Source organism: Sus scrofa, chromosome 7 (genome assembly GCF_000003025.6).
Source record: "Sus scrofa isolate TJ Tabasco breed Duroc chromosome 7, Sscrofa11.1, whole genome shotgun sequence".
Lineage (NCBI taxonomy): Eukaryota > Metazoa > Chordata > Mammalia > Artiodactyla > Suidae > Sus > Sus scrofa.
In genome coordinates this window covers 37,778,407-37,805,785 of record NC_010449.5, presented here as the reverse complement: position 1 = coordinate 37,805,785, position 27,379 = coordinate 37,778,407, and the positions used below count along the sequence as shown (strand labels likewise).

Here is a 27,379-nt window from a genome sequence, read left to right as displayed (position 1 = left end):
CATTCTTTTTTTACATGTTGCAAATATTTTCTCACAATCTATCATTTGTTTTTCAACTTGGACGATGATGTCTTTGTCCCATTAGGAAGTTTTACATGTTGAAGGTGTTTATCCTGGAAACAGACTTCTGGGAGACAAGGGATCTGAGCCAGACCTCCAGGTAAAGCCCTTTCCTTTGGCCTGTCTTATCCTTTTTTTGCTCCTGGTTCTCCATGCTGAACCCAGAGCTCTCTGCTCCAGTGTGTCCATGGAACCTCCTTTTGGCCATGTTCTGAAACTGCTACGGCTTTATCTAATGGGATGAACCTGGCTAAAGAGATTAGCAAGATGTCTTGTGGATCCCACTTTTAATCTGCAGCCTTCAGGCTGTCTCTCCTTGGCTGGGAAGGGAACTGCAGAAACAACGCTGAGGACTGGCCCCTTCATGAGCTGTGACTCTGAGGTCCTGGTTCCCAGTCGAGTGAGTTAACGGGGGTCCCAGGCTAGGGGGGAGGGGCACAACATGGGCAGCCCCCAGAGCAGCTCCCTGCAGCTTGGGCCACCTGCACCCTTTCCAAGGCCCTGAATCCTCAGCCTCCGGGCTCACCAAGGTCAGGAGTGGGAGCTGCGCTGTGGGAGGCTGCCCGGACTGCACTGCGCAAGCATGGCACTGCTGAAAGTCAAATTTGACCAGAAGAAGCGGGTCAAGTTGGCCCAAGGGCTTTGGCTCATGAACTGGCTTTCTGTGTTGGCTGGTATCATCATCTTCGGCTTAGGGCTGTTCCTAAAGATTGAACTCCGGAAGAGGAGCGATGTGATGGACAATTCCGAGAGCCACTTTGTGCCCAATTCCTTGATAGGGATGGGGGTGCTGTCCTGTGTCTTCAACTCTCTGGCTGGCAAGATCTGCTATGATGCCCTGGATCCTGCCAAGTATGCCAAGTGGAAACCCTGGCTGAAGCCATACCTGGCCGTGTGTGTCCTCTTCAACGTCACCCTCTTCCTGGTGGCCCTCTGCTGCTTCCTCCTGCGGGGCTCCCTGGAGAGCACCCTGGCCCACGGGCTCAAGAACGGCATGAAGTTCTACCGGGACACAGACACCCCCGGCAGGTGTTTCATGAAGAGGACCATCGACATGCTGCAGATTGAGTTCAAATGCTGTGGCAACAATGGCTTTCGGGACTGGTTTGAGATCCAGTGGATCAGCAACCGCTATCTGGATTTTTCCTCCAAAGAAGTCAAAGAGTGAGTGGCCTCTGGTCCTGGGGTCAGAGCGATAAGGGGGCTCGGAACCCGAGTCTCTGGATCCCCTGGTCCAGTGCAGTTTCCTCCCCCTTGGGTGCTCTGTGTGCACAACTTACCCTGCGTGTGTGAGGGTGTGTTTGGTTGGACTATGTGGAATTGGTGCTGTTCTATCATCTTTGACCTAAAAAAACAGCAGCCTCATGTGGTTCAACCTGAAGTTTGGCTAAGACAGGAGGAAGGTGTCAAGTTATAGAAGCTGCTGGGGAGGGGATGGGGGGAGACCCAGCCAGGACTGTGTCTGCTTCACACAGGAGGGAGGGGGATTCACGGATCACATATACTGAGACGTGATCTGGCTGCTTGTCTTGCTCAAAGTGAATGGATTCAGGCCTGTAAGCATACATTTCTTGGTTAGTTCCTCTGTTTTCCAATTTCCAGCCCTTAGCATCCATTCTCAAAGTGTTTGTCCAGTGGAAAAGGCAGAAGATGGAACAGTCAGGGGGCCCGTGCTGTGGTTTATCTCTGTTGTTAATTAGATAGTAACCTTGGACGTGTCCTTTGACACCCTGGGCTTTGCTTGCCCATTTTTATCTTGATTTTCTTGATTTTTTTTTTTTTTTTTGTCTTTTTGCTATTTCTTTGGGCCGCTCCCGCGGCATATGGAGGTTCCCAGGCTAGGGGTCTAATCGGAGCTGTAGCCACCGGCCTACGCCAGAGCCACAGCAACGTGGGATCCGAGCCGCGTCTGCAACCTACACCACAGCTCACGGCAACGCCGGATCGTTAACCCACTGAGCAAGGGCAGGGACCGAACCCGCAACCTCATGGTTCCTAGTCGGATTCGTTAACCACTGCGCCACGACGGGAACTCCTGCTTGCCCATTTTTAAATGAAGACACCAGAATACATAACCTTGGAGGTCACCTCCTAGCTCTCTCTAGAGCCTGGCATACAACAAGTGCTCAATAAATGCCTGCTGGTGTTTACGACTTAAACCGTGATAGTGCAACTCAATAAAGTGTTTCTAAAGTGTTCTTGGCATGTGTAAAAATAAAATCATGAGGAGGGGTGAAGGAAGGTGTGAGTGAGAAAGAGACTCTCAGCTTGGAAGCTGACTCCACACCCCTCTTCCAAGAGACCCACCACTCTGGGCCTTGAGTTATTCTTCTGGGGAGAAGGCACCTGCCCTGAGCCAGTGGCTGTCCTGCACCACTCCTTCCTTTCCAACTCTACCCGTTCCCAGGCTGAGGCTCTGAGGCTCAGGGTTCAGTTGTTCATCTAAGTGGTTTATCCTCTGAGTGAGGCTGGTGAGTGCAAAGGGGATGTGCCCTCCGGGCACGGGGCACACTGGCAGGGGGACCTGGTGGAAGCCCAGATGACACCCGCGAACCCCAGATGGCTAGCTTAGCTGTACCTCGGAGGCAAGGGAAGTCAGGTTGAAGGTCACTGCCTGGGATTTTATTTTCTCTGTGTGTGGGGATTACTGCTACAAATCCCTCGTCAAGGAGGCTTGGAAACCATGCCCTTTCTAGGGGACAGGTCCGCAGGGACAGCACCAAGTGGCATGATTTGTATAAGTTGCCCCAGGTGGGTGTGAAGCCAGAGGGGCAAGCAGAATTCCTGAGCGGGGAGGAGGCTGGAGAGTGGAAGCCAATGGCAGAACCAGCCTTTGTGATGGACGGGTAGGGGCTTCTCATCTTTTCCTTGGTCATTTTCCTTGATTGTCTTCTGTCCACAGTCAGTCCTTGGCGAGACTTACAAGATCTCCCTGTAATCCCTAAATCCCCTTTTGTCCCAGGGTGCAGCAGTGCTCCAGGTAGCTGCTCCATTCCCAGTGGTAGGTGTATCTAAAATTTTAGGTAAACATTAAACTTGATCAAAATTACCTCAATGCCCCAAACCAGCAACTATCTTTAACTCCATTGATTTGGAAAAATTTTTCTTTGCTATGCAAAAAAAAAAATATGGTGACAACATTAAGAGAAACTGAGTGTCCCTATCTGAGCATGGTGCTCGCTCGCTGGGGAAGCTGGCTCTTGGAGATTTTTCAGAGGAATCTTTAAGGGCAATGGCTGGTTCCCCAGACTGAGATCAGGAAGGAATAATTCAAGATTTTTACAAGACTTTGAGTAATTAAACTTTTTTTTTTTTTTTGTCGTTTTGCCTTTCTGGGGTCGCTCCCACGGCATATGGAGTTTCTCAGGCTAGGGGTTGAATCAGAGCTGTAGCCGCTGGCCTACGCCAGAGCCACAGCAACTCGGGATCCGAGCTGCGTCTGCAACCTACACCACAGCTCACGGCAACGCCGGATCCTTAACCTGCTGAGTGAGGCCAGGGATGGACCCTGCATCCTCATGATTCTTAGTCCGATTCATTTCCACTGTGCCACAATGGGAACTCCTGGACATTTCATTTGAATGGAATCATCTAATATTTGTCCTCTGGGGTCTGGTTTCTCTGATTTAGCACAATGTTTGCAAAGTCTATCCACGCTGCAGCACGTGTCAGCAATTCAGTCCCTCTCTGGTTTGAATAATATCCCACTGTATGGAGTGCCAGGTTGTAATTCTGCTCTTCGAAGCGAGGGTAAAGCACCACAGACTCTGTATTAGATGAGCATTTGTTCCCTGATGACTGAAACCCCCAATTACCCAGCTGGCTTTGGGCAGTGCCTCAGGTCCCCTTTCTTCCCATATCTGACTTCTCATCCCTTCTTCCTCTGCAGAGGGACAGTGGAAGGTGTGGGCAGACATGCTGAGGCCTCCACAGGCACCTGTGGATGAGGACGGGCTTCCACCCTTCTGTGCCCAGGTCTCAGATCAGCAGGAGGCCCCACAGAAACCAGAAATACCCATAGGCTCCCCATGTACCAGGCACCTGCTTTACCTTCTCTCTCCCTCCCCAGCCTGGTGGTCCTGCAGTGGGGGAGGGGCAGGTGGGGGGGATGGGGAGTGGAGAGGGAAGGCCCTCAGAGGAGGAGATGAGTCCAGAAATGTCCTTGCTTTCCTCGGTCAAGTTAGAGCGAGTTATCTGGACATAGATTTGTGGTTCTCAATCACAGCTTCTTTAATTTTTTTTTTTTTTTGCATTTTCAACTTTTATTAAGATTTCTAGGAGTTCCCATTGTGGCTCAGTGGAAATGAATCTGACTAGTATCCATGAGGATGCAGGTTCAATCCCTGGCCTCGCTTAGTAGGTTAAGGATCCAGCACTGCCATGAGCTGTGGGTTAGGTCGCAGATGGGGCTCAGATCCCGTGTTGCTGTGGCTGTGGTGTAAGCAGCAGCTGCAGCTCCGATTCAACCCCTAGCCTGGGAACCTCCATATGCAGAGGGTGCGGCCCTACAAAGACAGACAAACAAACAAACAAGCAAAGATTTCCAGCGTTCGCAAGTGTAGAGTCCCTGTGTACTCATCACCTAATTTTGACAAATGTACACATTGTGCTTTTCTTGTTCCATCAAACACCATCCAGATACCTTTCTTTTTCCATCCTCACGCCCTTGCTCCCCTAAACACCCCTCACCTCACCCCCACCCCCACATTGAGAAGCAAATCCAGGGCAATGTTTTCTCTTACCCCTAAATACTTTAGGAGGAATTTCTAATAAATTAAGAGGGTTATTTGTTTTTTGGCCTTTTTTGTTTAACATAAGCACAGGCTGTGTTTTTTTTTTTTTTTTTTTTTTCGGTCTTTTGTCTTTTTAGGGCCATACCTGAGGCATATGGAAGTTCCCAGGGAGGGGGTCTAATCAGAGCTGTTGCTGCTGGCCTACACCACAGCCACAGCAACACGGGGTCCGAGCCGTGTCTGCGACCTACACCACAGCTCACAGCAACGCCGGATCCTTAACCCACTGAGCGAGGCCAGGGAAGGCCAGGGAAGGCCAGGGATCGAACCTTCGTCGTCATGGACGCTAGTTGGATTTGTTTCCGCTGCACCACGATGGGAACTCCCATGAGCACAGTGTTAATCACAGCCATTAACATCACTGTCATTTACTCCCCAGTCTGTGTTCAGTATCTCTGATTGTCTCAAGATGTCTTTGCAGTTGGTTTGTTCACATCAGGATCTAAACCACACCTTGCATTTGGTTGTTTGGTCTCCTAAGTCTCTTTTACTCAGAACAGTTACCTTATTCATGTCCTGTGCGTCTTGGTGGAAGTCAGCAATTTGTCCTGCAGAACTGCCCAAATTCTGAGGTTGGGCTACTGCAGCCAAGTGGTGTCATCTAATGTGTTCTTCTGTGTCCTGTGTTCCCTGTAAACCAGTAGTTAGGGCTGAGGTGGGACTGGATTCAGCTTCAGTTTTGGCAAGAAAACCCCCTAGGGTGCTGCTGTGGGCACCTTATTGCCTCACACCAGAGGGGACATGAGGTCTTCAGCCAGTTTATAACTATTCCTTTAAAGTTTACTCCTGCTTTCAGGATGAACTGAGTTTTAGTGTCTTGGGGTGAGAGGCAGTGGATGAAGCTTAGAGGCCTTGGCATTGTCAGTCTGAAGAACTGTCAGCCAGGAAGGCCTGGCCTGGGGTCCTCAGTCTGAGGGAGGAGCAGGTACCAAGCTCTCTCACTTTACTGTCCTTGCCATGGAACCAACAGGCTATGGCACTTGCTCCCTCTTCCTAAATAATTAATAGATATCTCAAGAATTCTGGACCTTGGCTAGGAGATTCTTGAGGGCAGGACTGTGTCTCCCCTCAGACTGGGGCTCCCTGAGGCGGGGCTGTGTCCCCTCCTTCTTATATCCTCCCTCACCACTTGAAGTTCTTTATATCCAGTGACTACTCAAAAAAAGAAACCAAAGAAATCCTAATATAGCACTTGCTGTATACCAGGTGCTCTATGTGTATTATCCCAATTAATCTCCCCCACACCCCGTCAGACATTTATACTGTCATTTCTCGGGTGAGAAAACTAAGGCTCACAGAAGTCAAGAGAGTTGTCACAGTTCCACAGGTGTCACTCAGCTGGCATTCCATTCTAGTTGGGGACTGACTATCAGTTACACTCACGGCTCCCTCCTCTCCTCTCCTTCATTTCCATATGGCTTTCCTTGTTGGTTTATCAATTTACCTACTAAATCATGTTGGTTTTTCTAGGAAAATGCCAATGTGATGATTTTCCCAAGTCATACATAGCTTGGCTATGGGAGAGTGGGCTAGAACAAAGCCTTATCTCAGTCAAGACCCTTACAAGCCTTGGTGAGCCCTGAGCAGAGATTTGCAGCCTGGGAAATACTCTGATATAAATAGTCAGCTCACCACCTAAGGAGCTCTCCTCTGCCTGGCTTTGTCTTAAGAGGGTGAGTGGAGCCTTAATCTGTGGTTGGAACCAGGGCAAGCATTAAGTAAAGAACAGTGCTTCTTGGGGAGAGGGAGGGCTAGTTCTGGAGATGTGGGACCCCAAAAGGTGACAGGCTGGGGGCCTGGGGAAACTCCAACATCAACCAAGCCAGGCCTGTCTTCCCATCCATGCTGACCAGGGCCCTGTCCTCAGGGAGCCCCAGTCTGAGGGGAGTCACAGCCCTGCCTCAGGGAGCCCCAGTCTGAGGGGAGACACAGCCCCATCCTCAGGGAGCCCCAGTCTGAGGGGAGACACAGCCCCATCCTCAGGGAGCCCCAGTCTGAGGGGAGACACAGCCCTGCCTCAGGGAGCCCCAGTCTGAGGGGAGACACAGCCCTCGGCAAGTATTAGGCAGATCTGTAGGCTTACCCCAGCTTAGGGACAATGGGATTACATAGGAGAGTTGATGGTGAACAAGGAAGGGCTCCTGGGACAGGAACAGGGGAGAGAACTCATGCTTTCCCAGGAAGTTTAGTTCAAAAAGCCAACTGGCAGGAAGCACCTGAGAGACTCTGGGGAAACTCTGAGGAGTGGGCAACTGCTGTGGGCTGGTCTTCCACATCCTGTGGGGCTTCGGCTGAGGCCCTGCCCTGCTCTGGGCCCCACTTTTTCCTCTACAGAACAGTTTGGTGGGTTGTAGGGTCCCCTGTCTCCCGAAGATGTCCCTAAGGGGGGAGGAGCCACTTCTCCCAGGCCTGTGTCAAGTGCTGTCCTCCGACGGCCTGACTGAAACCTCCCCACAGCGCTGCCTCATGAGACCAGTCCAGAGAGTGAAGCCCCACAGCTCAGACGCAGGCTTGGGACTCAAAGGCCGGCTCTCTCGGCTCTACCCACTTCTCTCCACGGGGACACTGGGAATGGCCCAGTGGGACATTGTGCAGGTGAGAGCCGGGTCCAGGGACAGCCTGCAGGTCAGGAAGAAGGACAATGAAGAGGATTTCTGTTTGGAGACCAGGCCCTCCGGGGTTGGTCTTGGGGGTGGGAGACCAACTGCTCAGTCCTGTGAGGGCTGCTGGCCCCTCAGGAGCGGACGCCCTGCTGAAGGCCTCCTGCTCCAGTCCCCCTACCAGGACACCCAGGACCCCCCCAGCCAGCTGAGCTGGTGCTGCACGGGGGCTGCGCAGGGAGGGCTGCTCCCACCACCCTCACAGTGCAGCTGAACTTCTGCAGTGGCCACTTCTGCCCCTGAACAAACGTGTCACAGCCCCTGCCTCCGGCCGGCAGTGAACTCTGCCCTTGCAGACACGGTCAGAGAAGGTGCTCGCAGCTTCGCCACCATTGGCAGAGCCTGAGCCACCCACGTACATGTGACTGTGCCCCAGCAGTGTCATGTGGCCTGGTGCCCTGTCACAGCCACTCCCCGGGGCACACAGAGCTCACGCTGAAGCGCAGGCTCTTGTTCTGCCTGCATATCCCAGCCCAGGCCAGGAGTTCATGTTCCTTGTGTGCTCCCTACGTACCGGGCACTCTTCTGGGCCTTTTTACGTGGATCCCTTCATGTGATCTTCAAGGCAACTCCATTTTACAGATGAGTACGCCGAGGCCTGGCGAGAGGAAGGAACTTGCCCAGAGCGATGAACCTGGAGTAAACGAAGGCTGTCCTCCTCTTCCCTGGTCCTGGCTCTGGACCACCTGCGTGTCCAGGGCCATCCGTTCTCTGGGCAGTGGGTCCTGTCCGTGAAGCAGCGGTCAGACACTGGAGAGCCTGTGATATGGTCGTCATAATGCAGACAAGGATGGTTCAGGAACCAAGGAGGCCACAATGTGCAGAGCCTTCCCTGGGTCTTAATTATACCGATGAGCAGACAGTTCACTGAAAAGGAACCACAAATGGATCTTAACCAAAAGATACTCAATTTCACTCATAATGAAAAATGGAAATTAGAACAATGTTGAGATACTCTTTTTCATCTATCAGGTTGGCAGACATCAAAAACAGGACCTGTGTGGACCTGGTTGTGAGGGGCAGGCTCCTGTGAGTGGGTGGTGGGGGTGTGAGTGTATAATCCTCAAGGGGAGAACTACGGCAGGGCTCTGGCTCTGGTGCAGTCACAGATGGACCCTCTGATGCAGGGATGACTCTTCTAGGAATTTACCCTCTAGATAGTCTCCCAATATGCAAAACGACCCATGTCCGGTTTGTACGAACAGGAGACTGGGAAAACCCCAAGCATCCATCAGTAGGGAACTAGAAAACACCCCCAAAGGCCATCTGACAATGGGGAGGAGTTCCCGTTGTGGCTCAGTGGCTTAAGGACCTGACAGAGTGTCCATGAGGATGAAGGTTTGATTCCCTGGCTTCGCTCAGGTGGGTTAAGGATCTGGCATTGCTGTGAGCTGTGGTATAGGTAGGTTGCAGACACAGCTCAGCTCCAGTGTTGCTGTGGCTGTGACATAGGCCTGCAGCTTGGATTCGACCCCTAGCCTGGGAGCCTCCATATGCCACAAGTGTGGCTGTAGAAAGCAAAACAAAAAACAACGTGGATACCAGGCACATCATTAAACCCTGGGGAACATTCCCCATTGACAGATACAAAAAGATCTCTACACTATTGCTAAGGGAAAAAAGGATTGCAAGATGGTGTATATTTTACTATCATTTGGGTAAACAAACAAACAAAACAGGAAGAATAAGAACTTTGCAGAATCTGAGTTTGCTTGTCCATACACGAGGTCTCTGTGGAAGGACAGACAGAGCTGGCCACTGTGCAGGGATCTGGAGGCCAAGAGACAAGAAGGGAGACATTTTTTCTTCAAAAATTTTTTTATTATAGTTGGTTTATGATGTTCTATCAGTTTCTGCTGTACAGCAAAGTGACCCATTTATACATACATACATATATACACACATACACGTATGTTTTTTTAAATTCTTTTTCTCATTATTATCTTCTATCATGTTCTGTCACTGTGATTGGCAGTAAGCTAACGCTGTATAGTTCCCTGTGCTGCACAGCAGGAGAGACATTTTTGTATTGAGATTTTATTTAGAATCTAAACTAGACATCTTTTTTTAGAGTGTAATTATTTCAATGAACATCTTTGAAAACAATTTCTACTTTAGACAATTACATGCTTCCTACTCCTATGCTGTAAAATTCTGTTGCTATTATGTAATACGTTGTTCCTGTGCAGGCAACTTAAAAAAACCTTTTTTACTCAGGATAAAATGCAGTCAAATGTGCAGATCTTAACTGTGCAGCTCCATGAATTTTGACACATAGTCTCCTGGGTAACCACACTCAGGTCAGGTAGGACATAACCCAGCTCTCCTGATGGAGAGGGGCCAACCTTTTACTGTAAAGGTGTCTACCCCTTTTGAATTCAATTTTTTTTTTTTTTTTTTTAGGGCTGCTCCTGTGGCATATGGAAGTTTCCAGGTTACAGGTCTAATCGGAGCTGCAGTGGCCAGCTTTCACCACAGCTACAGCAACGCAGGATCCAAGCTGTATTTTGCGACCCACACCACAGCTCACGGCAATGCTGGATCCTTAACCCACTGAGCAGGGCCAGGGATTGAACCCTCAACCTCATGGATACTAGTTCATTTCCACTGAGCCACAACGGGAACTCCCCTTTTTGAATTCTGAACCCACACATGGATGTATGATGCACTCTAACCAAATATATGCATAAATAGAGAAATGCAAAAGTTGTGCAGGCTGCATCCTTTAGGTGAGTAAGAAGCCCCGATCCGGCTGGGGACAGAGCTCAGTGTGGATGGCAAGCAAGCTGTGGGCAGACTCGTCCCTGCCTCTGCGAAGGCCCAGGGCCAGAGTGGGCCTTCTGGAAATGACTGTTGACCTGAACTGATCTGGACAGAGGGGGCCTCGGGCCCCTGTGACCTGTAAGGGAGAGATGAGGTTGGAGAGAGGGCTGGGGGTAAATCTGATCATCACGAATGCCACGCAGAGCCTCGTCTCAGTCTTGTAGGATTATTTTGTTGAATCTACATTGCTACACAAGAGACAGGATATGCATGTTCCCTATTTCCTTGCTTCTTGGTTTATCATGTGTCCCAATCCTCTAAACATAAGCTCCAGGAAGCCTGGGGCATTGGCTCTCTAGGGTCACTGGTATCTTTAGCAACTAGAACACCAACCGGTGCATAGTCAGTGCAGAGCAAGCATTTCTTGAGAGAGAGCAAATGAATGAATGGGGGTAGGAGGTGGGGGGTAGGAGAGCTGGCATCTGGTGAGAAGTCTGGGAAGCTGATCACAAGCTGCCTGTTTCTCCTCCAGTCGCATCAAGAGCAACGTGGATGGGCGGTACCTGGTGGATGGTGTCCCCTTCAGCTGCTGCAACCCCAACTCGCCACGGCCCTGCATCCAGTACCAGCTCACCAACAACTCGGCACACTACAGCTATGACCACCAGACGGAGGAGCTCAACCTGTGGGTGCGAGGCTGCAGGGCTGCCCTGCTGAGCTACTACAGCAACCTCATGAACACCGTGGGTGCTGTGACGCTGCTCGTCTGGCTCTTGGAGGTAGGCCCCGGCCAACAGGGGCAGGGTGAGAGGGAGCCACCGGCCCCACTGGGACTTGACGGGGTGTGGAGCTGGGCCTGGGTCTCCCTCCTTGGAACTAGCCCTCTGACTGCCATGGGGCAGGCAGGCCTAGGCTTGAACACCAGAACTTCCACTTTTTTGTCTGTTTCTATCCTACCACTTAAAAAAAAAAAAAAAAAAAAGATTTCATTAGGTTGAAATTCACAGCACATAATCATTTTAAAGAGAACAGTTTGGTGGCCTTTAGTGCATTCACAGTGTTGTGTGACCACCACACCTATCTTGTTAAAAAAAATTCCATCACCCCCTCAAAAAACCTCATATCAAGTAAGCAGCCAGTCCCCCTGCTCTCTTCCTCTTAAGCCCCTGGTGACCACCAATCTGTGTTCTGTCCTTGTGGGTTTATCTATCCTGGACATTTCATATAAATGGAGCCATATAACATGTGACCTTTTGTGTTTGGCTTCTTTCACTTTGTATGTTTTGTTTTGTTTTTGTTTTTGTTTGCTTTTTAGGGCTGCACCCACCGCATATGGAAGTTCCTGGGCTAGAAGTCGAATCGGAGCTACAGCTGCCAGCCTACGCACAGCCAGAGCAACATAAGATCTGAGCTGCGTCTGAGACCTACACCACAGTTTACAGCAACGCTGGATCCTTGACTAACTGAGCGGGGCCAGGGATTGAACCTGCATCCTCATGGATCCTAGTGGGGTTCATTACTGCTGAGCCCGATGGGAACTCCTACTTTGCATGTTTTAGAGGTTCATCCTGTGTCTCTATCTTTTCAGTCTGAGGTCTCAGAAAGCTATTTAACCTCTCTGTTACAGGGGGCTGCCGGCACTTGGCTTTGGGACAACAGGGTGGCAGCAGGAGATGATAGGTACATTGGGCTGCTTCAGAAAATGTGTGCTTCTCTTGAGATTCTGGTAGCAATTTACCTGTAATTCCAATTATTTGTAGGGTCATCTTCTCTCATTTGTAAGGCTTAAGTCTCTCTGTAGCTCCAGGGCTTGGACTGCAGCAAGCCCTCATTCATTCATTCATTTATTGAAGAGATTGTTCTCCACCCCCTACTGAGTGCCAGGCGCTGTTCTGGGTGCTGACTGAGAACACATGTCAGTGAGGGGTACACCAACATGACATAGAGGGGGATTTATGGGCTCCTGCTTTGAGCTGACAGCAGGAAACCCAAACTCCAAAATCCGAACAAATAAAACATCAGGTGGGGAAACTTTCCCCATCAGAGAAGATTCACTGAAAGTTTCCTTTAAGTAAGTGGATCTTTAGTGCTGTGGAAACTCACATGTAGCTGTGCCCTTGGCTGAGAGACACCACTTCTGACACATCACCCCACAGGGACTGTACTGGCTGTGGTTAGAGGTGGGGAGAAGAGGGAGACCTACTTTTAACACTGAGGCAAACACAAGCGTATTCATGACAGCTTATTAGTTATTGATTCCTTGAGGCAGAGTCTTGGGAATGAGTGTGTAGAATGAGGAGAGAGGCTTATTGCTAGAAGGTTCGAAGGCCACGTCCCTTGAACACACATGAAAAGAGGACTGAAAGGATAACAAGACGGTGGGAAAATGGGGTTCCATTGGCTGCCTCTCAGTTTACCCAGCTTTCCAGGAATCTAGTGACTGCTTAAGATGAGGACCAGTTCACTGGGAACAGAGAGTTTGAATGCTCCTGACTTTTACTTGAGGCCTTCAGTGGGCAGAGCTCTGTGATGGGCACAAGGGTGGCTGAGGGAATTATAGGATTCTGCCCTGAGTCTCGTCCTTCTGGGCTTCACAATCCAGTGAGCAGATGACATCTGACTTATGAACCAAAGGGAGTACGATTACCAAGTGTGACATTCTTAGTGCAGCAGGGGGCCTCCTTCAGGAAAGCAGGAGGGAATTGGGAGTGGGTGCATACACACCAGGAGGACTTCCTGGAGGAGGTGAGTTTTTCCACTGTGAAAATAGTTTATTAAACTTTCTTTTTTTTTTTTTAATTTTCTTTTTTTTTTTCTTTTTTCTTTTTTTTTTTTTTTTGGTCTTTTGTCTTTTGTTGTTGCTGTTGCTATTTCTTGGGCCGCTTCCGCGGCATATGGAGGTTCCCAGGCTAGGGGTCTAATTGGAGCTGTAGCTGCCAGCCTACACCAGAGCCACAGCAACTCGGGATCCGAGCCGCGTCTGCAACCTACACCACAGCTCACGGCAACGCCGGATCGTTAACCCGCTGAGCAAGGGCAGGGACCGAACCTGCAACCTCATGGTTCCTAGTCGGATTCGTTAACCACTGCGCCACGATGGGAACTCCGTTTATTAAACTTTCAATTGACAATATCAATAACCAATACTTAAAACTATTAGTTACTATGGTCATCTACAACTGTGATTATAAAATGCTCCCAGAGTATTCACTCAACAGATATTTATTGAGGCTGTACCACCACTGAGTGCTGTTCTAGAGGCTGGGACAGTGGGTGAACAAGATGCATCAGGGCCATGCTTGCCCTCAAGGGGTCAGCATTTTCCATTAGTAGGCCAAACTTTCACAGAGTTTGCTGTATCATAAAGGGAGAAGAGTACAACAGCAAATCAGGAATTCATATAGAAACAAATGGCTAACACAATACATGATTAGAAAAGTGAAAACAGATACTTACCAGGCTGACTAATAACCAACGACAGCTGACACTCCTGTTCATCTTTGCTATGCACCAGGTACCATGCTCTACACATACTGAAGCATCTTGGCACATCCGTGAAGCAGGTGGTATTTCCTCTGAAAATCGGCAAATCAGATGAGTAAACTGAGGTCTCCCGGTCATCTGGCTGGTTAAGTGCCAGGGTTGGGGTTTGAACCCAGGCATTTTGGCACCAGAGTCTGCTGCTGTGACTATCAGTGAGCAAATCTAAACAAATTACCTGCTCATCTTCACATTAACTAAAATAACAGAAGTAGAAGGAAACCACGTATCATATTCTTTGCAGAAAAGGAGGTGGATTTTCATTGTTTATTTATTCATTTATTTAATTATTTGTCTTTTTAGGGCCACACCCATGGGATATGGAATTTCTCAGGCTAGGGATCAAATTGCAGCTATAGCTGTCAGCCTCCATCACAGCCACGTAACACAGGATCTGAGCTGTGTCTGCAACCTACGCCACAGCTCACGGCATCACCGGATCCCCGATCCAATAAGTGAGGCCAAGGATCAAATTTGCATCCTCATGGATACTAGTCAGGTTTACTTCCGTTGCGCCACAACAGGAACTCCTTCATTTTTTATTGTAAAATTTTTTGGCTGCACCCCTAACATGTGGAAGTCCAGGGATCAAACTCATGCCACAGCAGTGATCCAAGCCACAGCTATGACAACACCACATCCTTAACCTGTCATGCCACCAGGAAATTCCTAGAGGTGATTTTTTTCTTTTTTGGCCACATCCACAAGCATGTGGAATTGACCCAAACTGCTACAGTTAAAACACTGGATCCTTAACCTGCTGAGCCATGAGAGAACTCTATGGAGGTGACTTTTTTTTTTTTTTGGCCTTTTCTAGGGCCGCACCCTCGGCATATGGAAGTTCCCAGGCTAGGGGTCTATTGGGAGCTGTAGCTGCCGGCCTACGCCAGAGCCACAGCAACGCCAGATCAGAGCCATGTCTGTGACCTACACCACAGCTCACGGCAACACCGGATCCTTAACCCACTGAGCAAGGCCAGGGATCGAACCCGCAACCTCATGGTTCCTAGTCAGATTCGTTAACCACTGCGCCATGATGGGAACTCCCTGGAGGTGACTTTTTAATTCTATCCAGCAAATAGTTACTGAGTACCCAATATGTGCCAAGCAACATGCTAGGCATGAGGTGGGGGTGGGCACAGAGAGAAGGAGCCCAGGATTTACGCCCTCAGGCTGGGGGAGACCTGAGGGGAAGAGGGAGGGTGAATAAGCCCTCCACCAGGGCTGAGGCTGAACTGACAGGTGAACGTAGAGGAGGACACTGTTCTAGGCAGAGAAATAGCAAGTGGTGGAACTGGAGAGGAGAAAGGTCAGGTGTGGGCAGGATCCAGAGATGCCGGGGTGGGGGGGGCGGGGGGCTGGAAAGGGAGGTGAGGGGGTTTGAGATGAGGCTGGAGAAGAGGCAGGTATCTGGAGCTTCCTAGCTGGCTGAGGTGGGCAGGCCCTCGCCAACCCAGTGCCAACAGGGTCTCGTTGGAAGGTCTCCAGGGATGAGTGGGCTGGCAGCCCCACTGTTTCCGGGTGCCCCCGACCCAGATATTTCCCCAGGTCTCCTCTAAGTCTCCTTTCCCCTCCCCAGGTGACCATCACCATCGGGCTGCGGTACCTGCACACGGCACTGGAAGGTGTGTCCAACCCCGAAGACCCCGAGTGTGAGAGCGAGGGCTGGCTTCTGGAGAAGAGCGTGCCGGAGACCTGGAAGGCCTTCCTGGAGAGCGTGAAGAAGCTGGGCAAGGGCAACCAGGTGGAAGCCGAGGGCGGGGATGCAGGCCAGGCGTCAGAGGCTGGCTGACGGCCCCGGGTCCTCCCCTCTGGACGCTGAGTAGTGGACTCCAGGAAATGCGGATACCCCCTCGCCCAACCTGAATCTCCCAAGGAGGGCGGCCCACCTCACAGAGACCCTTCTGGATGGTGGGACTTAAAATTGGGTCCGGTCCCTAAAAACTTCTGTTGAACGGCTGTCTCAAAATGTGAGTGACTGAGCCCCGCTCAGGCCCACTGCCCCAGGACACACCCTCACGGTGGACGTCGGGGGCCTCTTGGCAGGTGACTCTTCATGGCACAGGAATTCGGTTCCAGCCTGAGGCTCCTGGCCACACTTCAGGGCTGCTCCCCTTTAAAGAGCTGGCCGTCATGATCAGCTCCAAGTTGCTTCATTCTATGTCCAAAGTGTCACTTGGTGCATAAGCACAGGAGTCTGAAAAATGTATTGGCCGTGCTGTCATTTTTTTTCAAATGCCAAGATTGACAGGTCAGCCATTTTATTTGTGTGGTTACAGAAGGTGGGGAACAGTGAACAGTTTTCTAAGAGTAGGGGTCTCTCCAGAGCAGTGACAACTCAAAAGGGGAATTCTCAATCCTGAGGCAAGAGAATTAAAGAGAGGGGATTATTTCCTCCAGCAACACCACAGCTTTTGTGACCTTCACAAGCCCTCGGTCACCAGCCAGGAGTGAGCTATGGGCTGAGGGAGGCAGGTGGTTGGCTTGTTCCAGCTGAAGTGCTGGGTGACCTCCTTCGGCTTGTCTGTGGAAGCACTGGCTTAGACGGCTGCCCTTCTGTGGAAAAAGAGCAGCAGTCAGACAAGAGTCCACCCTTTGGAGACCAGCCCCTGAGGACAACACTATCTACAGTGGAGGGCAGAGTCCTCTGCGAGTGTCATCCTGCTTCTTTCCCCAGATACCTATCCTGCAAAGTGATTATTTCCCGAATACTTTTGCATTACAGAGTCTTTGAGACAGCTCGTCTTCCCACGCTAGCAACTGTGAGAGAAGTTTTCCCTTCCCTCCGGAAAGAGAGAAAAAGGAAGATTATAGGGGAAAGAGAATGATTTCATTGCTGTGCTAAGATGTTTCAGTGTGGAGGAAACAAGACTTCTGGTGCTGCCTGGGGGGTGTTCTGGGGCTCTAACTCTCCCAGGCTTAAGACCAGATCAAAGATGTTTGGACATTCTGTCCAACTTTGGGCCCAGGTTTAATTCAACTAGAGTGTGGAGACCAAGGGATGAGTCACATGGACGATGCTGAGGGAGTCGGCTCCTCTGACCAGGATCCCAGAGTTTTCCCCACTCGGGAGCACTGTGAACCATCGAGGAAATGCCACTCTAAGCCCACGTGCGTAACGATGCTGTTGACAGCTGTACGATAGACATTAAAAACTATATTGTATGAAAATAGCCCTTGTTAAATGCCTGTCTTAAGTGTATGTGCTACATGTATGGATCACAGGATCCCTGATTCTTGCTAATATTTATTAACAAAAGCAAACCTGACACTGAAAGGAAGTACTCTTAACGATCAGGATGTCACCTCTCTCCCTCTTGCTCTCTTATCTGCAAGAATGGGGACCATCAGGTAACCCAAATCATCTCGGAGTTCCTGTCGTGGCTCAGCAGAAATGAATCTGACTAGTATTCATGAGGATGCAGGTTCGATCCCTGGCCTCGCTCAGTGGGTTAAGGATCCAGCGTTGCTGTGGTGTAGGCCAGCAGCAGAGGCTTCGATTTGACCCCTAGCCTGGGAACTTCCATGTGCTGTGGGTATGGCCCTAAACACACACACACACATTCCAGCATTTGCTAGAGTTTGGATCCGAGCTGATGTTGGTTGACAGCAGATGGTGTTGGGGCCTGGAGCTGGTGTACTGAATTAAGAACATGCAGATTACATCCTGCTGCATGAGGGGACACAAGCCATCCATAGGGTTAGTGGGGAGCTCCCTCAGTATCCCAGCTCCTGCTCTGGGGAAGCAACAACCCTGGAGTTGCTTGGATTGAAGGCACAGTTTTTTTTTTTTTTTTTGGTCTTTGCCATTTTTGGGCCACTCCCACGGCATATGGAGGTTCCCAGGCTAGGGGTCTAATTGGAGCTGTTGCTGCCAGCCTATGCCAGAGCCACAGCAACTTGGGATCTGAGCCGCGTCTGTGACCTACACCACAGCTCATGGCAACACCGGATCCTTAACCCACTGAGCAAGGCCAGGGATCGAACCCTTAACCTCATGGTTTAGTCGGATTCGTTAACCACTGCGCCACGACGGGAACTCCTGAAGGCACAGTTTGAGTGCATTCACACAACAGGAGTAGATTCACAAGGTCTATTACAGATCCCAGAACAGAAGGGGGTGGGGTGTAGTGAGCCAGTGGAAGGGCAGTCCTCCATCCCAGAGCAGGAGACAGAGCAGAGGAGCAAGCACCAATTACTTATGAGGTGGTTGGGACTGGTTCCATTCTAAGTGGTTAATTAATTATTTATTGTCATTTCAGAGCCACACTCACGGCATATGGAAGTTCCCTGGCTAGGGGTGGAATTGGAGCTGCAGCTGCCAGCCTACCTTAACGCATTGAGCGAGGCCAGGGATTTGAACCTGCATCCTCATGGATACTAGTCAGATTCATTTCCACGGAGCCACAATGGGCCCTCCCTAAGCTGTTATTTTAAAAGTTGCCCTGGGAAAAGCAAAGCATGCATTCTCAGAGAGCAGGAATGCTATTCTCAGGTTCTCATCACAATCTCCTAAGCAGGGTTGTCACATTGTAAAATGCTCAGGAAGCAACTCACAATAGCTGTTGTCTTATCACACAGACTTAGGGTGAGCTGCATCCTAATAGTCTTCTCAGGGACCCAGATGGTTGCCAGAGAAAACTGGCCCATTTTGTTGGGTCATCTATCAGTGCTCAATAAGACTGATAGTAGGCCCTTCCTGTGTCTAATCTTGGTCTTTCCTTGGGCCAGTGTAAATTCATTTCTCCCAAAGGAACTCACCCACCTTTTCAAGACCTGCCAGCGTAGCCCTGGGGGAGGGTGAGAGGTAAAGATAGTGCCTTAGGGCTGCATATGGAAGTTCCTGGGCCAGGGATTGAATCTGAGCTGCAGCTGCAGCAACACTGGATCTTTTAACCCACTGCTCTGGGCCAGGGATCGAATTTAGGCCTCCATAGTGACCTGAGCTGCTGCACTTGGATTTTCAACACACTGTGCCACAGCGGGAATTCCAGGACTTTAATTTTTAAGTTACTCCATAGTGAGGGAGTAGTAATAGCTATTTATTCTGAACATTTAGGAAGATAGCTGCCCTAGAATCTGTGGCCTCAGCTCAAGGACCCATAGCCTCCTGCAACATCTTCAAGCCCAGGACTGAGCCACCAGCCAATAAACCCTGAGTAACCTCAATTCGGGTTAATGAGATTAGGCGCTTGCTCTGCACGCTCCCCTGCCCGTCCTCTTCTGGGCACCTGTTTGGTCAGCAGGTTTGCAGCTTAGCCAGGGCGGGTGGGGAGGGAACCACAACATTTAGGGGCTCTGACCTGCTACTTAAGATTTAAAAAAATGGCTTCCAACAAAAATGGCCAGTGAGCAGCACTGCGTGTTAAGGACTAGGAATGTGAGGGACTTACACAGAAGTTCAAGGGGAGAGTGGATGACTTCCCGGTAGATGACTTCTCAGAGGATGTGAGATTGGCTGGAAGGAGGAGATATGTGACCTGAACTCCTATGACGTTATAGCTTGTCCTCCAAATCAGAGATGCGTATATGCAGCAAAGTGAAAGAGAATGTGGTGCAGAGTGGATTAAGATATGAGACAACTCCTATTTACCTGAGGGGGATGTTTGTCATAGCTTTATTCATAATCACCAAAAATCACCCAAATGTCCTTTACCTGGTGACCGCGTAATCATCTGCACAGTGGAACACGACTCAGCAACCAAAAGGAACACGAGGGCTCTCAAATGCATCAGTCTTCTTAGAGAGAAGCCAGACTGAAAACGCTACATACATGATATATTTATGTAACATTCTGGAAGAGGCAAGACAAAGGGATAGAAAAAGATTAGTGGTTGTTGGGGGTCAGGATGGGAGAAGAAGTTACCCACAAACTTCTTGGGATGATGGAAGTGTTCTATTACTGAGTGTGGTACTTGTTAAAACAACTGTATGCATTTGTCCAAATGCATAAAACAACTCACTTGAAGGGGTGAATTTTACCATTTGGAAAATAAACCTCAGTAAACCTGACTTAAAAAAACGAGAGGAGCAAAGCGAGGAGGGGCTTCAAGAGTCTTGGAACTGATGACATTAGGACCAGGGAAGGGAAGGAGTAAGCTGGGAGCAGCATTAATGATCAGGAAAGAGAAAGCACAATGTAAGCCTGCTTTTTTAGTTTGATGCTTTCGCTTTCCTTTCTAAAGGATTCTGAAGAGCAGAGCAGAACTTTCATAGGCACTGACTCCCTTGCAAATACAGGATGCAGCTTCCTTCTTCCATGCATCTTTCCTAAGCAGAAAGTGTCTGGGGACTGCATAAGAGTAAGGACCTGGCAATCACTGATAAGGATAAGCAAGAGGAGTTTAAACTTGGAAACAGGACTTGGAGCTGGGAGAGACTTTGAGCGCCCTGTACTCCCAGTGATTTGAAGTCCACAATGGTTCAGAAAGGTCATCACCTGTCATAGTCAATGAGTATGAAACTTAATCAGTGAAATGATGATCAAGCTTTCTTGGGAAGGTCAAGATGGTTTGGCTAACAGCCATAACCGACACTAATAACATAAGCATCTTAAATACAAAGCTAATATAGATGTTCCACTTTATTTGTAGCAAGGTGACATCAGGAACACTTCTGCATTTAACTATGTGAAACAAAACAGAAAGAAAATGCAGGCAGACTCAAAGTAATGTCAACACCTAAAGCATTTATTTGGATATCTTTAAACTTTTTACATATGATACATTCCAAATTTTACAAGTTGTCCACAGATATTAAAGTTATAGCCAATTTATTAAACAGATACGATTTTCCCTGATATGGAAAGCATGTTATATAAACATTTCTACAATAAACATAATACATGCAGAACAAATCATAAGACTAAGATGATTCATTAGGTAGGGAAGACAACTAGGTGAATGACATACACACCAGGAGATAAAAGGGTGCGTGTGCTGCTATTTCATGTAAATTCATCTTCTCTCAGACTCCTGATATTTTTCACAGAATGGAATCCAGGGATGTCATTTGCTAACAGTGGACTTCCATGAGGTCAGTCCCGAAAGCTGGAATATTGTTATGATTTGGTGAAGATGTTTATAATTCATTTACAGAGGGAGAAACCTGGTCTTTTTCTAAATTTAAGCTTGGTGAACATCTGGAGAAAAGCCAAAAGAAGCACAACTTAAAAGCTAAAGGAATGGGGATGTGACAAAGGCCTAAATAAACATTAAAATCATGATGCCCTGGTGATTTAGTGGGTTACGGATCCCGTGTTGTCCCTGCTCTGGTGTGGATTCAGTCCCTGGCCTGGGAATTTATGTACGCCATGGGTATGGCCAAGAAAAAAAAATCATGATGTCATCCACAGCCCACATCACTAGATCTTATGAATGGAAGAAAGGACAGAAGAAGGGGGCAAGTGCTGGGTTCTAATGTGGATTTTCTTTCTGTTGGGTGAGAAGCGCCTCCTCTCAACTGAGTCAATCCTAGGCAAGAAGTGTTAAGGTCATCCTTTCAGAGAAAGGGGTTCTTCACCACCACCCCAGAGAGGAAACAGTGAGTATGGCTTCTGCATCCCCACATACTTTAGCTGAAAGTCTGGATTTTTTTTTTTTTTTTTCAGTCTTTTTGCCTTTTCTAGGGCCGCTCCTGTGGCATATGGAGGTTCCCAGGCTAGGGATCTAATCGGAGCTATAGCCACAGGTCTACGCCAGAGTCACAGCAACGCAGGATCCTAGCCATGTCTGTGACCTACACCACAGCTCATGGCAACGCTGGATCCTTAACCACTGAGCAAGGCCAGGGATCGAACCCGCAACCTCATGGTTCCTAGTCAGATTCATTAACCACTGCGCCATGACGGGAACTCCTGGATTTCTGACCTTCCTCTTGTGTAGAGTGTGCAAAGCTAAGCAGAACGGAAATTTTAGATGCAGTTCAAGAAAACTGAGTGAAAAGGTTACTTGCATTGGCTAAAAAAATCCAAGAACATCTTACTATTCATTTGTCCCTTAGCCTAACCTCAGAGAGGCTCTGTATTTATTTCTCTACCAAATCGGTCCTCACTCTGCGTACCCAAGCTCACAGCACACGTCACGTGTATCACACAGGAGTGGTGTGTGATGTGTCATGGTTATAAGCTATTTTACTAAGCGGCTATCACTCTAGGAAGGCACCTCTTAGTAAGAACAATAATGTTTTAAAATAATAAAAAACCTGGGCACACAGGCTGTCCCAGGAATGTACTAAGTGAGCCAGCAGGTAAACAGCAATTCATCTATCCCAGGAGGTGCTGGAAGGGGTGGGGGTGGGGGAATTTTCCTTTTCTTTTGCTAGTGTTTGATTCTAGATGCACACACTCTCTCAACTTAGTCTCAGAAATAAGAGAATACATTGTCTGAAAAATTATGATACTCTAAGTTTTCAAAAAGCCCTTTGAAATGAGTTTTTTCCCCTCAAAGCCAAAAATCCTACAAAAATCCAAACTTACAAAGCCCTGAAAATCATCCAGCACAGAGAGACACCACCTCCTCCCCTTCCATGCACAGGCTCCACCGGCACGAGTCCCCCCCCAACCCTCCCCCCTCACAGCTTCTGGAGGCAAGGAAATGCCACTTTCAAAGTCCACTGCTTTGCTTAGAGGTAGGGTCCCGTCAGCTGTGGGGACACTGACCCAGTCCCAACGTTGACAGTCACTGAGAGGGACTAAGAAGTGTGACCCCAAGAGACCAGAGACTTTGTTTCCTGCTGCTGTTGAATCAGCTTCAGGCCTGGAGTCCCGGGTGCTCAAGAAGTAGACACGGCTCAGACGACCGGGAACAGCCAAACGCAGTCAGAGGCCCACAGAGGGGCTGTGTCCAGCCCAGGAAGAGAAGCTCCTTGCTGGATTCTAAAATTCAAGAAGTTTGAGGGACACGAGCAAATGATGCAAGAAAATCTGCTGACAGATGATTTTCATCAATCCCTGGAGCCAGAAACTATAAAAATAAAACTGGGAAGAAAAGCTTAAATAAAGACTTTATTTCCAAATTCAGTAGAACCTATTTCCTATTCTCTTTCTTGAAAAGCCGACTGGGTTACAAAATCCAAGTTTGTGTTTTGGTAGTGAAGTAATTATAAATGTTGCCAGTCAATGCCAACCAGTGTCTGATTTGCTTCCTGTGCATGTCCAATTTCCTCTGTGATACTGTGCTGGTGCCAGAGCTTCTGAATCTTCTTAAATCGCTCTTTGCACAAATGTAAAGGATTGCCCCGTCTAGAAAGAAGACACATGTCACTCAGGATGCATTCGGTTCATTCATCTATTATATGCCAACCTTTCCTGATTTAGGAAAAGTTACAAGTTACTGGTCTTCTGCAGATCCTCTGCAAAATTTCTCTTTGGCAGGCGTCTGTGGCTATGAATATGTTAGCTCTGAAGGTTTGCTAGGAACAGCTGAAGGGGAATAAATTCTGAAAAGAGGAAATCGAACACAAGCCACACTTACTCAGATTAGGGTCTGGGACCAGCGGAGTAGGGTTGAGCAGGAGGGTCTAGGTTGAGAGGCTATAAAACTACCCACTCATGGTCCATTTTATTGGAAAAATAGAAAACAGGGAGGGGTAGGGGAGAGGATGGAAGAATTACAGGGATAAAGATGTTCCTTCAAGTACCTTCTTTCAGCTACAAAGCAGCTGAATGTGAACAACTTCAGGGTCTAATGTAACCAGAGCACAGGCCCTGGCGAGTCCCCAGCTGGGAGCGCCAGTGCTCTCACTCTCTGGCTGGGGCTCTTCTTCCTGAGAGCCCATCCTCCTCACAGCAGCAGGATGAACCATTAGCAGGTGGCACAAGCAGTATCCTTGCAGTCAAGCGTCTGGGGAGCCCATCTACTTATCTTGTCTTGGTTTCCCGGCCTTTAACTTCCACTCCCCAAAGCTGGACTTTTACCCACTTTGAGCAAAAAGAAATGGTCTGAAAATTTTTTAATAATACTTGAGGAATTGCTGTTAGCAGAAATTTTTTTTTTTTTTTTTTTTTTTTTTTTTTTTTTTTTTTTTTTAGGGCTGCACTCGCAGCATGTGGAGGATCCCAGGCAAGGGATTGAATCAGAACTACAGCTACTGGCCTATGCCACAGCCATGTAGGATCCAAGCCACAGCTCACGGCAACACCGGATCCTTAACCCACTGGGCGAGGCCAGGGATGGAACCCACAACCTCATGGTTCCTAGTCAGATTTGTTTCTGCTGTGCCACGATGGGAACTCCTAGCAGAACTGCTTTTGATGTAATAGCAGCTACCAGAGTGAAAGTGATTAAGCCTCAAGTATTGCTGTATTGCTCTGTATGTTCTAAATCAAATGCATCTCTTATCAATTAAGATTTGTTCTTCTGTATCACTTGAAGAGTGCTGGCCCTCCCACACAAAGCCACAGAAGCTACAAGGAGCTATTCCTGCAATGCTCCGATGCTATGGATGCCACAGGACAATCAGAATAGCTCTTTGGAGTGAAAAACAAAAAAACTTCACTCTGCCCCATTTCCTCCCCTCCTTATTATCCTGATGGCCCTCGTGACATTCTAAGAGTTGGGAATGGGACTGCCAAACCAGATAGCCAGAGTGACCTCCTTGACAGAGTCCACAGACTGCAGCCAGCTGTGCTCACCCCCCAGGGGGTTATTTAGCAGGCACACCTCAGGACCGCAAGGCTCATCATGTTCACCCAGTGCTGAAGGCTCTGGAGGCCCAGAGTCAGCCAACCCTGTCCCCCAGAATGGGCCTTACCTGAGTCCCTGGTCAGTCTCCCCATAGTCATCAAGGTAAGGAGGAGAATAAAAACAGCCTTTGGTTTTGCCAGCTAAAAATAGCACTTGACATTCCCGTACTCTGTAGAGAGACCAATAGCTACACATTAGTCATCAAGGTTTGGATTCAGTTCCAAAGGGCCGGAAGTCTTATAAAAATAAATAAAACCATTAGGAGTATGGGGTTACAAACGACTATACATCAAATAGATAAGCAATATGCATTTACTATATAGTACAGGGAATTACAGCCAATAATCTATACTAACCTATAATGCTATATAACCTGTAAAAACCAAACCAAAAATCTCTGAAACACTATGATATATAGCTGAAACGAATGCAATATTGTAAATGAATACTATAAATAAATATAAACAAACAAAACCAGTGTTGGAAGAGAGGAAAGGGCATTTATAGCAGACACCTGAAAAAGTAACAACACACCTGGCTAAGTTTTAAAAATAACTATAAAACGAAATTCTGGTCATGGCTCAGTGGTAACAAACCCAACTAGGGTCCATGAGGACACAGGTTTGACCCCTGGCCTCACTCAGTGGGTTAAGGATCCAGCACTGCTGTGAGCTGTGGTGTAGGTTGCAGATGTGGCTCGGATGTGGCGTTGCAGTGGCTGTGGTGTAGGCGGGTAGCTACAGCTGTGATTTGACCCCTAGCCAGCTAAAAATAGTACTTGACATTCCCGTATGCTGTGGGTGCGGCACTAAAAAGACAAAACAACAACAAAAACCCCTAAAATGATTGCACTGTAATCAATACAGGGAAGGAGAAGGACACTTAGTATTAGGATTTGATAGGTCATATAATAGTGGCATGTAAAAAATTAAGTGTGAGATGGGAATTCTTGCTGTGGCACAGTGGGTTAAGGGTCAAGAGTTGCCACAGCTGTGGTGCAGGTAACAGCTGTGGCTCAGATTCTATCCCTGGCCTAGTAACTTCCATATGCTGCCAGTGCATCCACAAAAAAAAAAAAAAAAAAATTGTGATAAAGGAAGTTAACTTCTAAACATAGAGTAGTTACTGATGTATTAACTGTTATGAGGAATTTATTAAGAAATGGTAGACAAACATTATGAAGTTGACCTGAAACACGAAAAGAATTCTGAAATATGTAGGACAAGATAAAATGCTACTTTTACATTTCTCCTCAGGGCTATTTAAAAATGTGTCTCCTGATCCCTGTGAAAGGTTTGCTTGATTTTTTCTGGTGTTAATAATTCAGCTCAATTCAACATTTACTGAGAACCCATCATATACAAGAAATTGTCAGGCACTGGGGTATATACTAAGGTGACAAAGATGTACATATAATCTATGCCCCAGAGGAACTCAAACTCACGTCACTTTTCTCCTTCAGACCCTGTGATGACTTCCATCTCAGAGACATCACAGGACACACCAGGCCCACGTTTCTCCCACCTGTGCTCAATACAACAGTGGCACTAGCCTTCTTCCTACTTCTTTTCTTTTTCATTTATTTTTATATTTATTTATTGCTATTTGTTTATTTATTTGTTTATTGCTTTTTTGGGGCCCCACCCGGGCATATGGAGGTTTCCAGGCTAGGGGTCTAATCAGCGCTACAGCTACCGGCCTACACCACAGCCACAGCAACGTCAGTCAACGATGCGAGCCTCGTCTGTGACCTACACTATAGCTCATGGCAATGCCAGATCTTAATCGAGACCAGGGATTGAACTGGCAGCCCATGGTTTCTAGTCAGATTCATTTCTGCTGTGCCACGATGGGAACTCCTCTTTTCTTTGTTTAAAAAATAAATTTTACTGGAGTTTCTGTTGTGGCTCAGCAGAAATGAACCCGACTGGTATCCATGAGGACGTTGGTATGATCCTTGGCCTTGCTCAGTGAGTTAAGGATCTGCTCAGTAGGTTAAGGATCTGGCATTGCTGTGGCTGTGGCCAGCAGCTATAGTTCTCATTTGACCCCTAGCCTGGGAACTTCCACATGCCTCAGGTGTGGCTAAAAAGCAAAAATAAATAAATAAATAAATAAGATTGAAGTATAATTTTTAAATAAAATGTATCCACTTTCAGAGGACATGTCAACGAATTTTGTCCTTGTTGTTTCCTAAACAGGGCTGGCACACTCCCCAGCAATTCTGCACTTGCTGCTCTCTGCCTAGAATATCCACCCACCCCTTTCTTCTGATCTTTATTCAAAAGTCACCCTCCCAGAGAACCTTGCCTGGCTCTCTACGATTCAATTCCCCTGCTGCTATTTTATATTCCTGTGGTTTATTTTTTTCTCCTCTGCATGGATTGCTTTCTAAATTCTTATTTTGTTTTCTATCTCCCTTACTAGAAAATGAACTCCACGAAGGCAGAGATTTTTCGTCGGCTTTGTTGACGACTGCATTCTCAATGCCCAGCATACAGTAGTCTCTAAGAAGTATTTGTTGTACATTGTTGAATATACACAACTATACACATCCGCCTGTGAAATGTATGAGTCTAAAGCCATGAGGATACAACAAAAAGAGTAATAACTCTGACTATGCTTGGGAGGATAATCAAGGACAGCCAGAAGTTTCACATTAGAGTGAGACACACGGAAAGAACAGAATTGTCACGGGGATGGAAATGATAATGGACGAATGGGCAGAGTTAGCAGGAGCCAAATTCGAGATGTGTAGAAACAAGGCTCCCCATTTCCCTCAAATGAACAAGACAGTGGACCCGAATGTGCTGCAATGTAAGTAGTCTCTTGTGTTAGCAGACATGTACCACGGCGGATCCGGAGCTAGAGAGCTCTT

General features: G+C 48.1%; 2 protein-coding genes across 6 annotated transcripts in view; one reads left to right on the top strand and one right to left on the bottom strand.

The window, feature by feature from the left end:
• Positions 644 to 17,239, top strand: PRPH2 (peripherin 2). The gene is made up of 3 exons (XM_013977947.2): positions 644 to 1,224; positions 10,809 to 11,055; positions 15,396 to 17,239. The coding sequence occupies exons 1-3, from the start codon at positions 644 to 646 to the stop codon at positions 15,606 to 15,608; spliced, it is 1,041 nt and encodes a 346-aa protein (XP_013833401.2). The 3' UTR covers positions 15,609 to 17,239.
• Positions 20,485 to 27,379, bottom strand: part of UBR2 (ubiquitin protein ligase E3 component n-recognin 2) — a 129,494-nt gene continuing 122,599 nt past the window's right edge. For 4 of the 5 annotated variants that reach the window (XR_002345723.1, XM_021098699.1, XM_021098700.1 and 1 more), the window contains 2 exons: positions 24,569 to 24,670; positions 20,485 to 23,057 (listed from right to left, as the gene is read on the bottom strand). Coding sequence is in view for 4 of the 5 variants with exons in the window: in XM_021098699.1 (XP_020954358.1) it covers positions 22,916 to 23,057; positions 24,569 to 24,670 (244 nt within the window). In the remaining variant the exon portion in view is untranslated. Of the gene's footprint in view, positions 23,255 to 24,568; positions 24,671 to 27,379 lie in introns of all 5 variants that reach the window. The other variant, XM_021098702.1, reaches the window with a different exon arrangement.

Coding starts and splice junctions, on each gene's coding strand:
- PRPH2 (XM_013977947.2), top strand. CDS start 644: ATGGCACTGCTGAAAGTCAAATTTGACCAGAAGAAGCGGGTCAAGTTG. Junction 1,225..10,808: donor TCCTCCAAAGAAGTCAAAGA/GTGAGTGGCCTC, acceptor TTTCTCCTCCAG/TCGCATCAAGAGCAACGTGG. Junction 11,056..15,395: donor TGCTCGTCTGGCTCTTGGAG/GTAGGCCCCGGC, acceptor TCCCCTCCCCAG/GTGACCATCACCATCGGGCT.